This window comes from Salmo salar, chromosome 06 (assembly GCF_965601325.2).
Source record: "Salmo salar chromosome 06, fSalSal1, whole genome shotgun sequence".
Taxonomy (NCBI): domain Eukaryota; kingdom Metazoa; phylum Chordata; class Actinopteri; order Salmoniformes; family Salmonidae; genus Salmo; species Salmo salar.
In genome coordinates, this window is record NC_138296.1 from 1,600,001 (window position 1) to 1,614,377 (window position 14,377).

Consider the following 14,377-nt stretch of genomic DNA (forward strand, 5'->3'; position numbering starts at 1 on the left):
GCTGTAGGGCGACGTGCCGTAGTTAGCTGTAGGACGACGTGCCGTAGTTAGCTATAGGGCGACGTGCCGTAGTTAGCTGTAGGACGACGTGCTGTAGTTAGCTATAGGGCCGTAGTTAGCTATAGGACGACGTGCCGTAGTTAGCTGTAGGACGACGTGCCGTAGTTAGCTGTAGGACGACGTGCCGTAGTTAGCTATAGGGCGACGTGCCGTAGTTAGCTATAGGGCGACGTGCCGTAGTTAGCTATAGGGCGACGTGCCGTAGTTAGCTATAGGGCCGTAGTTAGCTATAGGGAGACGTGCTGTAGTTAGCTATAGGGAGACGTGCTGTAGTTAGCTACAGGGTGACGTGCTGTAGTTAGCTATAGGGCCGTAGTTAGCTATAGGGAGACGCGCTGTAGTTAGCTATAGGGAGACGTGCTGTAGTTAGCTACAGGGTGACGTGCTGTAGTTAGCTATAGGGCCGTAGTTAGCTATAGGGAGACGTGCTGTAGTTAGCTATAGGGAGACGTGCTGTAGTTAGCTACAGGGTGACGTGCTGTAGTTAGCTATAGGGCCGTAGTTAGCTATAGGGAGACGTGCTGTAGTTAGCTATAGGGAGACGTGCTGTAGTTAGCTATAGGGCCGTAGTTAGCTATAGGGAGACGTGCCGTAGTTAGCTACAGGGAGACGTGCCGTAGTTAGCTATAGGGCGACGTGCCGTAGTTAGCTATAGGGCGACGTGCTGTAGTTAGCTATAGGGAGACGTGCCGTAGTTAGCTATAGGGAGACGTTCTGTAGTTAGCTATAGGACGACGTGCCGTAGTTAGCTATAGGGCCGTAGTTAGCTATAGGACGACGTGCTGTAGTTAGCTATAGGGTAACCCTGCTTCTAATTCTAGCAGCGACTAAATTCCCAGAACTACAGAGAGCTGGAATCAGGATGGAATCAGGGTGGAATCAGGATGGAATCAGGATGGAATCAGGATGGAACCAGGATGGAACCAGGATGGAATAAGGATGGAATCAGGATGGAATCAGGATGGAACCAGGATGGAACCAGGATGGAATAAGGATGGAACCAGGGTGGAATCAGGATGGAATCAGGAAGGAATCAGGATGGAATCAGGATGGAACCAGGATGGAACAAGGATGGAACAAGGATGGAATCAGGATGGAATAAGGATGGAACCAGGATGGAACCAGGATGGAATCAGGATGGAATCAGGATGGAATCAGGATGGAATCATGATGGAATCATGATGGAATCAGGATGGAACCAGGATGGAACCAGGATGGAATCAGGATGGAATAAGGATGGAACCAGGATGGAACCAGGATGGAATCAGGATGGAATAAGGATGGAACCAGGATGGAACCAGGATGGAATCAGGATGGAATAAGGATGGAATCAGGATGGAATCAGTGTGGAATCAGGATGGAATCAGGATGGAATCAGGATGGAATCAGGATGGAACCAGGATGGAACCAGGATGGAACCAGGATGGAATCAGGATGGAATCAGGATGGAACCAGGATGGAACCAGGATGGAATCAGGATGGAATCAGGGTGGAATCAGGATGGAATCAGGGTGGAATCAGGGTGGAATCAGGATGGAATCAGGATGGAACCAGGATGGAATAAGGATGGAATCAGGGTGGAATCAGGATGGAATCAGGGTGGAATCAGGGTGGAATCAGGATGGAATCAGGATGGAACCAGGATGGAACCAGGATGGAACCAGGATGGAATCAGGATGGAACCAGGATGGAATCAGCAGGAAATCTGGAATCCTGTTATTTTGGGGGGAAAAGTTAGCAGCATTTTCCCAGCCTACTGCAACGTACTGTAGTGACTTAATACCAGGGATTAAAACCTAGTGATCGTTTAGCAGGCATTAGGTGTAGTGACTTAATACCAGGGATTAAAACCTAGTGATCGTTTAGCAGGCATTAGGAGGCAGGCTGTTATAGCAGGTCTACAGGCAGCTGATCTCTGTCTCTCTGTCTCTCTGATCTCTGTCTCCACTTCCTTCCCAAAGTGTACACTTGAACACTTCCCATCATGGATTGAACAAAACGGTGGAAACTCCCAGCCAATGCTTACACCAATCCTACGCTTTTAAATCCACGACGGGCAATGTTCATGTGCACACTTCAGGAAGAGAGGGGAATTGGGCCAAGAGGGGCTACCAGTGACAGTACACCAATAACTTTTCCCCATACACAGAAGCCAAAGGTCGAGTGCTGAAACACAAAGGTCAGTTGCAAAAGTAGTGTCCCAAAAGCGCCTTCATTCCCTATATAGGGCACTACATTATGGCCCCTCATTCCCTATACAGGGCACTACATTATGGCCCCTCATTCCCTATACAGGGCACTACATTATGGCCCCTCACTCTCTATATAGGGCACTACATTATGGTCCCTTATTCCGTAGTTGTCCAGTCCCCCCCCTCACCTCGTTATAGAAGAAGTGTACAGTGTGAGTGTCCCTCACCTCGTTATAGAAGAAGTGTACAGTGTAGTTGTCCAGTCCCCCCCTCACCTCGTTATAGAAGAAGTGTACAGTGTAGTTGTCCAGTCCCCCCTCTCACCTCGTTATAGAAGAAGTGTACAGTGTAGTTGTCCAGTCCCCCCCTCACCTCGTTATAGAAGAAGTGTACAGTGTAGTTGTCCAGTCCCCCCTCTCACCTCGTTATAGAAGAAGTGTACAGTGTAGTTGTCCAGTCCCCCCCTCACCTCGTTATCGAAGAAGTGTACAGTGTAGTTGTCCAGTCCCCCCTCACCTCGTTATAGAAGAAGTGTACAGTGTAGTTGTCCAGTCCCCCCCTCACCTCGTTATAGAAGAAGTGTACAGTGTAGTTGTCCAGTCCCCCCCTCACCTCGTTATAGAAGAAGTGTACAGTGTAGTTGTCCCCCCCTCTCACCTCGTTATAGAAGAAGTGTACAGTGTAGTTGTCCAGTCCCCCCCTCACCTCGTTATAGAAGAAGTGTACAGTGTAGTTGTCCCCCCCCTCACCTCGTTATAGAAGAAGTGTACAGTGTAGTTGTCCAGTCCCCCCTCTCACCTCGTTATAGAAGAAGTGTACAGTGTAGTTGTCCAGTCCCCCCTCTCACCTCGTTATAGAAGAAGTGTACAGTGTAGTTGTCCAGTCCCCCCCTCACCTCGTTATAGAAGAAGTGTACAGTGTAGTTGTCCAGTCCCCCCTCTCACCTCGTTATAGAAGAAGTGTACAGTGTAGTTGTCCAGTCCCCCCCTCACCTCGTTATAGAAGAAGTGTACAGTGTAGTTGTCCAGTCCCCCCCTCACCTCGTTATCGAAGAAGTGTACAGTGTAGTTGTCCAGTCCCCACCCTCACCTCGTTATAGAAGAAGTGTACAGTGTAGTTGTCCAGTCCCCCCCTCACCTCGTTATAGAAGAAGTGTACAGTGTAGTTGTCCAGTCCCCCCTCACCTCGTTATCGAAGAAGTGTACAGTGTAGTTGTCCAGTCCCCACCCTCACCTCGTTATCGAAGAAGTGTACAGTGTAGTTGTCCAGTCCCCCCTCTCACCTCGTTATAGAAGAAGTGTACAGTGTAGTTGTCCAGTCCCCCCCTCACCTCGTTATAGAAGAAGTGTACGGTGTGATTGTTCAGTTTGAGTGACAGGGTCTTCAGGAAGGAGATATAGTAGGCCATGATCTCCTCGTCTGAGAAGTCAAACTTGTGAACGATGATGGAGTTGACGTGGTTGTTGGACAGCAGGTAATCTAGAGGAGGAGAAAACAGTTATACCACACAAATATCTTATTCCGGCTGATTGAAACTCTGGGGCATCTAAACCACAGGTTGCCAGTGTGTGTGTGTGTGTGTGTGTGTGTGTGTGTGTGTGTGTGCGTGCGTGCGTGCGTGCGTGCGTGCGTGCGTGCGTGCGTGCGTGCGTGCGTGCGTGCGTGCGTGCGTGCGTGCGTGCGTGCGTGCGTGCGTGTGTGTGCTCACAGAGCGACGTCTCGTGGCTGATATTTTCAAACAGGATGTTGAGTGTCTGGAGCAGCTGGACACAGACGTAACGACCGGACTTCTGACGGAGGATATTCAGGAAGAACGCAAACATATTCTTCTCCAGGAAGAAGCTGAGAACAGAGTAGAGTAGAGTAGAATAAAGAATAGAGCAGAATAAAGTAGATTTAAGTATAGTATACAATAGAGAGGAGTAGAGTACAATAGAGAGGAGTAGAACAGAATAGAGTAGAATAAAATAGGGTCATGGTTAAAGTCTTACTCGAAGACGGAGCTGTCGTTCTGGTCTCCCCAGATGAGTATCTCAGTGATGGAGCGGATGGTCTCCACCAGCAAGTTCCTGTTGCTGTCTGTTACTGTCGTGTTCCTAGTTAGGACATGGTACATATACCTGGAGAGAGGAGGGAGGAGAGGAGGGGGAGGGAGAGGAGGGGGGAGGGAGAGGAGGGAGGAGAGAGAGAGAGGAGGGGGGAGGGAGAGGAGGGAGGGAGGGAGAGGAGGGGGGAGGAGAGAGGAGGGAGGAGAGAGAGGAGGGGGGAGGGAGAAGAGAGGGGGGAGGGAGAGGAGGGGGGAGGAGAGAGGAGGGGGAGGGAGGAGGGAGGGAGGAGAGAGGAGGGAGGAGAGGAGGGGGAGGGAGAAGAGAGGAGGGGGGAGGAGAGAGGAGGGAGGAGAGAGGAGGGAGGAGAGAGGAGGGGGGAGGGAGAGGAGGGGGAGGAGAGAGGAGGGAGGAGAGTTGGGAGGGAGAGGAGGGGGGAGGGAGAAGAGGAGGGAGGAGAGAGAAGGGGGGAGGGAGGAGGGGGGAGGGAGGAGAGTTGGGAGGGAGAGGAGGGGGGAGGGAGAAGAGGAGGGAGGAGAGAGGAGGGAGGGAGAGAGGAAGGAGGAAGGAGGGAGAGGAGGGAGGGAGGAGAGGAGGAGAGGAGGGAAGGAGGGGAGGAGGGAGAGGAGGGAAGGGATGAGAGGAGATGGACAATGTTAGAAAACAGGTTGCTTTCCAGTAAAACATGTGGTGGCTATACTGCACTGTCAATTTGAACTGGCACACCCACTCTGGAAGACGGAATATGACTAGCTTAGCAACACATAGACGGGATGGTATGGACTCATACACTAACGTTAGTATATCTAGCTGTAGTCAAGTAATGACACCCATCATGTAGTTAGCTAGCTAGCTAACGTTAGTATATCTAGCTGTTATCAAGTAATGACACCCATCATGTAGTTAGCTAGTTAGCTAACAATAGTAGATCTAGCTGTTATCAAGTAATGACACCCATCATGTAGTTAGCTAGCTGGCTAACGTTAGTATATCTAGCTGTAGTCAAGTAATGACACCCATCATGTAGTTAGCTAGCTAGCTAACGTTAGTATATCTAGCTGTAGTCAAGTAATGACACCCATCATGTAGTTAGCTAGTTAGCTAACAATAGTAGATCTAGCTGTTATCAAGTAATGACACCCATCATGTAGTTAGCTAGTTAGCTAACAATAGTAGATCTAGCTGTTATCAAGTAATGACACCCATCATGTAGTTAGCTAGCTGGCTAACGTTAGTATATCTAGCTGTCATCAAGTAATGACAGCCATCATGTAGTTAGCTAGCTAGCTAACGTTAGTATATCTAGCTGTCATCAAGTAATGACAGCCATCATGTAGTTAGCTAGCTAGCTAACGTTAGTAGATCTAGCTGTTATCAAGTAATGACAGCCATCATGTAGTTAGCTAGCTAACGTTAGTATATCTAGCTGTTATCAAGTAATGACAGCCATCATGTAGTTAGCTAGCTAGCTAACGTTAGTAGATCTAGCTGTTATCAAGTAATGACACCCATCATGTAGTTAGCTAGCTGGCTAACGTTAGTAGATCTAGCTGTTATCAAGTAATGACAGCCATCATGTAGTTAGCTAGTTAGCTAACAATAGTAGATCTAGCTGTTATCAAGTAATGACACCCATCATGTAGTTAGCTAGCTGGCTAACGTTAGTATATCTAGCTGTCATCAAGTAATGACAGCCATCATGTAGTTAGCTAGCTAGCTAACGTTAGTAGATCTAGCTGTTATCAAGTAATGACACCCATCATGTAGTTAGCTAGCTAACGTTAGTATATCTAGCTGTTATCAAGTAATGACAGCCATCATGTAGTTAGCTAGCTAGCTAACGTTAGTAGATCTAGCTGTTATCAAGTAATGACACCCATCATGTAGTTAGTTAGCTGGCTAACGTTAGTATCAGTCATATACATCTGACAATGTTCACACAGTTCTGACAAGGAAATTCCAGTAACGTTAGGTAGCTAACGTATTTGGTCGACAGTACTAGCTAGTAGCCTGATCGGGCATAGCTAACTGGATTAGCTAGGTATGCTAACAATGTAACGTTAGTTTATTAAGCTATCAGGGTTAGCTGGCTAACTCGCTACGGGTTGCCATCATTCAACCAAACAGTTGCGTTTTGCAACGGAAACAATCATTTACATTGGACATGTTCAGGTATGTTCCGTTAATTTTGCTCCCGTTTAAGTAACGTTTTGCAACAGAACAAGCCTAATGAATACACCCCGGGTAACCTTAGCAATTATGCTAGTTACTTACTTGAGATGGTCCAGGGAATGAATATTTTTTGTTTTCCCCTGCCCTCCCCCCCAACTCCGTGACCGACCGAACATAGTTGCACTTAAAAAGATGTTGATGCTACTGCCAGATTGTTTTTGCCTGTTATATCAATCCATCACGTCCATATATCCCGTACAAGGTGTCCAATATATAAGCTAACAAAATATCTAGCTAACCAAATAGCTCTCTGGCTAACGAAGCGAGAAGAGGACATTCCGAACGTAGCTAGCGAGGAACGACGCGTTACGTAACAGGTTTAGCGCCAGGGAGTATGGGACTTGTCGTTTCTTTGTTGAGTTTCGATAGCACAATTTCATGTAAATGACATTTTAAAAAAACTACAAATCCCCAACGTTTTTTGGGGGGGGGAAATAACAAAACCACATTCAACAATTCAGTGACATTGATTGGTCTTCATCTTACAACGACGAACACCACAGCCAATGAAATACCAATACGATGAGCCCATCGACGCAAAACGTAACAAACCGCAACCGATGAAAAAGGCGGGATTAATGTGATCGATGTCTCAGTTTGACCATTCACAGGACGGTATGTTTTGTGGTGAACCAATCAAATGCTTAAGCTATATAGACGTATTGGGTACTGTTTTGACCGTAAAGGTCGGACTGTTTTGATGCAGTTCGCGGAAATGTTGACATGAAAATTGTAACGGGAGGTCTGACTATCGAGTGTATTTCCATCGACAGAACATATTCCTGTATAATAGAAATCTCGCTATAGTCGTTTGGCCGGTAATAGCTAGCCACGTTCAACTGTTTTTAGCTGTTAGCTAGCCATGTTGCAGATAACACATCGAGCTAACACTGTGTTTACATGAACTAGCGGTTTCGAGCTGAACGTTTTTTTTTGTTAGGTTGTTTCTTGTACCTCCTAACTAATGTCTATCGCTAGATAGCTGTGCTATTGTAAAGCTGGCATTTCAGGACGAATCATTGCTGTCACCGCAGAAATGGACACTCCAAAATACACTGTCCATGTTACTGCTAGCCTCCGAGCAATGACACTGCCTCTGTCCTTATCCGCTCCTTATCAACATAGCTGAGCTAAACTTTCCGGGTTAGTTTTTCTATGACACTCAACTTATACTCGACTAGATTCGTTGGAATCGCTCCTCAACGAACTTCTCTATATGTTTTATCTGGGCCTGTTTTTTGTGAACGTTTTAATCCTATACTATGCCTTTCTAATGGAATACATCGTCTTGAATGTGGGGATAGTGTTTCTACCGGAAGATATGGACCAGGCGCTGGTGGATCTAGGGGTACTATCTGACCCGGCCTCTGTCCCTTACGACACGGACACAGAACTCGATGTGTTCGAGAGGTACCTGGAGTGAGCTGGACCCAGGGCTAGAGAGGTATCTGGAGTGAGCTGGACCCAGGGCTAGAGAGGTACCTGGAGTGAGCTGGGCCCAGGGCTAGAGAGGTATCTGGAGTGAGCTGGGCCCAGGGCTAGAGAGGTATCTGGAGTGAGCTGGGCCCAGGGCTAGAGAGGTACCTGGAGTGAGCTGGGCCCAGGGCTAGAAAGGTACCTGGAGTGAGCTGGGCCCAGGGCTAGAGAGGTACCTGGAGTGAACTGGGCCCAGGGCTAGAGAGGTACCTGGAGTGAGCTGGGCCCAGGGCTAGAGAGGTATCTGGAGTGAGCTGGGCCCAGGGCTAGAGAGGTATCTGGAGTGAGCTGGGCCCAGGGCTAGAGAGGTAGAGAGAAGCCCCGGGGTCGAACTGGATTCCTACCGAACTGTGATGATGATGATGGGAGAGACTGATACTGGAAACTTCGAGAGGAGGATAATTGTGTTGGCTTGGAGCAACATTGGCTGCTGGATGAAAAAGTAAGGAGGGATGGAATAATGATGATAGGATGACAGTTTGCTGCTGCAGTGATGCCAGGGGTTTGTTTGAATTGGGTTGGGCCTTCATCTCAACCCTGTAACATCCCTGTCTATCCTCTGTTGTAGAGAGGCTGTAACATCCTGTCTATCCTCTATGTTGTAGAGAGACTGTAACATCCCTGTCTATCCTCTATGTTGTAGAGAGGCTGGTAATATCCCTGTCTATCCTCTATGTTGTAGAGAGACTAACATCCCTGTCTATCCTCTATGTTGTAGAGAGACTGTAACATCCATGTCTATCCTCTATGTTGTAGAGAGACTGTAACATCCCTGTCTATCCTCTATGTTGTAGAGAGACTGTAACATCCCTGTCTATCCTCTATGTTGTAGAGAGGCTGTAACATCCCTGTCTATCCTCTATGTTGTAGAGAGACTGTAACATCCCTGTCTATCCTCTATGTTGTAGAGAGACTGGTAACATCCCTGTCTATCCTCTATGTTGTAGAGAGACTGTAACATCCCTGTCTATCCTCTATGTTGTAGAGAGGCTGTAACATCCCTGTCTATCCTCTATGTTGTAGAGAGACTGTAACATCCCTGTCTATCCTCTATGTTGTAGAGAGACTGGTAACATCCCTGTCTATCCTCTATGTTGTAGAGAGACTGTAACATCCCTGTCTATCCTCTATGTTGTAGAGAGACTGTAACATCCCTGTCTATCCTCTATGTTGTAGAGAGACTGTAACATCCCTGTCTATCCTCTATGTTGTAGAGAGGCTGGTAACATCCCTGTCTATCCTCTGTTGTAGAGAGACTGTAACATCCCTGTCTATCCTCTATGTTGTAGAGAGACTGTAAAATCCCTGTCTATCCTCTATGTTGTAGAGAGACTGTAACATTCCTGTCTATCCTCTATGTTGTAGAGAGACTGTAACATCCCTGTCTATCCTCTATGTTGTAGAGAGACTGTAACATCCCTGTCTATCCTCTGTTGTAGAGAGGCTGTAACATCCCTGTCTATCCTCTGTTGTAGAGAGGCTGTAACATCCCTGTCTATCCTCTATGTTGTAGAGAGACTGTAACATCCCTGTCTATCCTCTATGTTGTAGAGAGACTGTAACATCCCTGTCTATCCTCTATGTTGTAGAGAGACTGTAACATCCCTGTCTATCCTCTATGTTGTAGAGAGACTGTAACATCCCTGTCTATCCTCTATGTTGTAGACAGACTGTAACATCCCTGTCTATCCTCTATGTTGTAGAGAGACTGTAACATCCCTGTCTATCCTCTATGTTGTAGAGAGACTGTAACATCCCTGTCTATCCTCTATGTTGTAGAGAGACTGTAACATCCCTGTCTATCCTCTATGTTGTAGAGAGACTGTAACATCCCTGTCTATCCTCTATGTTGTAGAGAGGCTGTAACATCCCTGTCTATCCTCTATGTTGTAGAGAGACTGTAACATCCCTGTCTATCCTCTATGTTGTAGAGAGACTGTAACATCCCTGTCTATCCTCTATGTTGTAGAGAGACTGTAACATCCCTGTCTATCCTCTATGTTGTAGAGAGACTGTAACATCCCTGTCTATCCTCTATGTTGTAGAGAGACTGGTAACATCCCTGTCTATCCTCTATGTTGTAGAGACTGTAACATCCCTGTCTATCCTCTGTTGTAGAGAGACTGTAACATCCCTGTCTATCCTCTATGTTGTAGAGAGACTGTAACATCCCTGTCTATCCTCTATGTTGTAGAGAGACTGGTAACATCCCTGTCTATCCTCTGTTGTAGAGAGACTGTAACATCCCTGTCTATCCTCTATGTTGTAGAGAGACTGTAACATCCCTGTCTATCCTCTATGTTGTAGAGAGACTGTAACATCCCTGTCTATCCTCTATGTTGTAGAGAGACTGGTAACATCCCTGTCTATCCTCTGTTGTAGAGAGACTGTAACATCCCTGTCTATCCTCTATGTTGTAGAGAGACTGTAACATCCCTGTCTATCCTCTGTTGTAGAGAGACTGTAACATCCCTGTCTATCCTCTGTTGTCGAGAGACTGTAACATCCCTGTCTATCCTCTATGTTGTAGAGAGACTGTAACATCCCTGTCTATCCTCTATGTTGTAGAGAGACTGTAACATCCCTGTCTATCCTCTATGTTGTAGAGAGACTGTAACATCCCTGTCTATCCTCTATGTTGTAGAGAGACTGTAACATCCCTGTCTATCCTCTGTTGTAGAGAGACTGTAACATCCCTGTCTATCCTCTATGTTGTAGAGAGACTGTAACATCCCTGTCTATCCTCTGTTGTAGAGAGACTGTAACATCCCTGTCTATCCTCTGTTGTAGAGAGGCTGTAACATCCATGTCTATCCTCTATGTTGTAGAGAGACTGTAACATCCCTGTCTATCCTCTATGTTGTAGAGAGACTGTAACATCCCTGTCTATCCTCTGTTGTAGAGAGACTGTAACATCCCTGTCTATCCTCTGTTGTAGAGAGCCTGTAACATCCCTGTCTATCCTCTGTTGTAGAGAGGCTGTAACATCCCTGTCTATCCTCTGTTGTAGAGAGGCTGTAACATCCCTGTCTATCCTCTATGTTGTAGAGAGACTGTAACATCCCTGTCTATCCTCTGTTGTAGAGAGACTGTAACATCCCTGTCTATCCTCTGTTGTAGAGAGGCTGTAACATCCCTGTCTATCCTCTGTTGTAGAGAGACTGTAACATCCCTGTCTATCCTCTGTTGTAGAGAGACTAACATCCCTGTCTATCCTCTGTTGTAGAGAGACTAACATCCCTGTCTATCCTCTATGTTGTAGAGAGGCTGTAACATCCCTGTCTATCCTCTGTGTTGTAGAGAGACTGTAACATCCCTGTCTATCCTCTATGTTGTAGAGAGACTGTAACATCCCTGTCTATCCTCTATGTTGTAGAGAGACTGTAACATCCCTGTCTATCCTCTATGTTGTAGAGAGGCTGATACATCCCTGTCTATCCTCTGTTGTAGAGAGACTGTAACATCCCTGTCTATCCTCTGTGTTGTAGAGAGACTGGTAACATCCCTGTCTATCCTCTGTTGTAGAGAGACTGTAACATCCCTGTCTATCCTCTATGTTGTAGAGAGACTGTAACATCCCTGTCTATCCTCTGTTGTAGAGAGACTGGTAACATCCCTGTCTATCCTCTGTTGTAGAGAGACTGTAACATCCCTGTCTATCCTCTATGTTGTAGAGAGACTGTAACATCCCTGTCTATCCTCTGTTGTAGAGAGACTGGTAACATCCCTGTCTATCCTCTATGTTGTAGAGAGACTGTAACATCCCTGTCTATCCTCTATGTTGTAGAGAGACTGTAACATCCCTGTCTATCCTCTGTTGTAGAGAGACTGTAACATCCCTGTCTATCCTCTATGTTGTAGAGAGACTGGTAACATCCCTGTCTATCCTCTATGTTGTAGAGAGGCTGTAACATCCCTGTCTATCCTCTATGTTGTAGAGAGACTGTAACATCCCTGTCTATCCTCTGTTGTAGAGAGACTGTAACATCCCTGTCTATCCTCTATGTTGTAGAGAGACTGTAACATCCCTGTCTATCCTCTATGTTGTAGAGAGGCTGATACATCCCTGTCTATCCTCTAACATGTGGCCTATTGTCTTCTCCACAGGTTGTCACGGCTCAAGACAAGATATCTGGAGAGAGTCAGAACCAACAGTGGGCACAGACAGATAGACAGGACAAATCACAGCCGAGTTACAGCTGCCTGTCAAAACTGTCTAACTGTGGCCAATCAACAAGCAGAACTGTCGAACTGGCCAATCAACAAGCAGAACTGTCTAATTGTGGCCAATCAACAAGCAGAACTGTCTAATTGTGGCCAATCAACAAGCAGAACTGTCTAATTGTGGCCAATCAACAAGCAGAACTGTCTAATTGTGGCCAATCAACAAGCAGAACTGTCTAATTGTGTCCAATCAACAAGCAGAACTGTCTAATTGTGTCCAATCAACAAGCAGAACTGTCTAATTGTGTCCAATCAACAAGCAGAACTGTCTTGTGTCCAATCAACAAGCAGAACTGTCTAATTGTGTCCAATCAACAAGCAGAACTGTCTAATTGGCCAATCAACAAGCAGAACTGTCTAATTGAGGCCAATCAACAAGCAGAACTGTCTAATTGTGTCCAATCAACAAGCAGAACTGTCTAATTGTGGCCAATCAACAAGCAGAACTGTCTAATTGTGGCCAATCAACAAGCAGAACATTGAGCGATCAGGGGACAACGTCATACTAACTCTGGTCCTGTAGAACTGACCTAGGATCAGTTAACCTGACAGGACAGCACTGTAGTGCTTACTAACTCTGGCCCTGTAGAACTGACCTAGGATCAGTCAACCTGACAGGACAGCACTGTAGTGCTTACTAACTCTGGCCCTGTAGAACTGACCTAGGATCAGTCAACCTGACAGGACAGCACTGTAGTGCTTACTAACTCTGGCCCTGTAGAACTGACCTAGGATCAGTCAACCTGACAGGACAGCACTGTAGTGCTTACTAACTCTGGCCCTGTAGAACTGACCTAGGATCAGTCAACCTGACAGGACAGCACTGTAGTGCTTACTAACTCTGGTCCTGTAGAACTGACCTAGGATCAGTCAACCTGACAGGACAGCACTGTAGTGCTTACTAACTCTGGCCCTGTAGAACTGACCTAGGATCAGTTAACCTGACAGGACAGCACTGTAGTGCTTACTAACTCTGGCCCTGTAGAACTGACCTAGGATCAGTTAACCTGACAGGACAGCACTGTAGTGCTTACTAACTCTGGCCCTGTAGAACTGACCTAGGATCAGTTAACCTGACAGGACAGCACTGTAGTGCTTACTAACTCTGGCCCTGTAGAACTGACCTAGGATCAGTCAACCTGACAGGACAGGAAGTGACCTTTAGATCGGTGCCTGTAGAGTCTAGAGGCAGCTTCACCCTGCTCTGCTCTGACTCTCTCAAAGGGGGGAGAGAGTCTATGTTCATGTTGTCTCTGGTGTCTGCCAATCAATAATCAATAATACTGTATCAGCTTGGTCCTGATCAGTAACCCACCACAGACCAGCTGCTGGCTGCTTCACTGCTCCCCCCCCCCCCCCCCCCCGGCTAACATCTCCCAGCGAGCATTGGGCTGGACGGCGGAAGTATCTGGTGACTTTACAGCTAATGTCAATCAATCTCTATGCTATAACAGTTCATAAGGGGTTTATAATGCAGTGTTGTTCCTCTGCTCAGTCGGCTTTGTATTATAATGGAGGCGGAGGAGTCTCACCCCAACCACCTGTAGATAGCAGTTACACCCACCTGGGGGACGACGACACCCAGGGCCCTTTATGGCAATAGAAGGCTCTGATGCCCCCCCCCCCCCCCCCCCCCCCGGCAGCCATTTTAAACCAAAACGTTCAGCACCACACATCAGCTGAGAGGTGAGGAGGACCCCTCTTCATCATCATCATCATTAAGACACCCCAGCACCAGCCTTCACATCATCTTCATCATCAAGACACCCCAGCACCAGCCTTCACACCCTCTCCATCCCTTCTCTCCCCTTCACAGAGAAGGACCTGCACAGTGTGTTATAAGGGGCTATGACGTGTTATAAGGAGCTATAACGTGTTATAAGGCGCTATGACGTGTTATAAGGAGAAGCTTTGACGTGTTTTAAGAAGCTATGATGTGTTATAAGGAGCTATGATGTGTTATAACCTATGACGTATTATAACTAGAAATGACGTGTTATACGGAGCTATGACGTTATAACCTATGATGTGTTTTAAGAAGCTATGATGTGTTATAAGGAGCTATGACGTGTTATAAGGAGCTATAAGCGTTCATAAAGTTGTTGATGTTCCAATGCATATTTAATAAACCATCGATGAGTGGATGAA

General features: G+C 46.7%; 2 protein-coding genes across 3 annotated transcripts in view; one reads left to right on the forward strand and one right to left on the reverse strand.

The window, feature by feature from the left end:
* Positions 1–6,839, reverse strand: part of LOC106594088 (protein CLEC16A) — an 87,691-nt gene extending 80,852 nt beyond the window's left edge. For both annotated transcript variants that reach the window (XM_082976222.1, XM_082976221.1), the window contains exons 1-4: positions 6,572–6,839; positions 4,244–4,372; positions 3,961–4,094; positions 3,583–3,731 (exon numbers count right to left, since the gene is read on the reverse strand). In XM_082976222.1, coding sequence (XP_082832348.1) covers positions 3,583–3,731; positions 3,961–4,094; positions 4,244–4,372; positions 6,572–6,645 — 486 coding nt within the window. In that variant the 5' untranslated portion in view covers positions 6,646–6,839. The remainder of the gene's footprint in view (positions 1–3,582; positions 3,732–3,960; positions 4,095–4,243; positions 4,373–6,571) is intronic.
* A 339-nt stretch (positions 6,840–7,178) lies between these two features.
* Positions 7,179–14,377, forward strand: LOC123743350 (dexamethasone-induced protein homolog). The gene is made up of 2 exons (XM_082976223.1): positions 7,179–8,447; positions 12,113–14,377. Exon 1 carries the CDS (start codon positions 7,746–7,748, stop codon positions 7,950–7,952), a length of 207 nt encoding a protein of 68 aa, XP_082832349.1. The 5' UTR covers positions 7,179–7,745; the 3' UTR covers positions 7,953–8,447; positions 12,113–14,377.

Excerpts from the sequence above, each read along its gene's own strand:
- LOC123743350 (XM_082976223.1), top strand. The coding sequence starts at position 7,746 with ATGTTTTATCTGGGCCTGTTTTTTGTGAACGTTTTAATCCTATACTAT.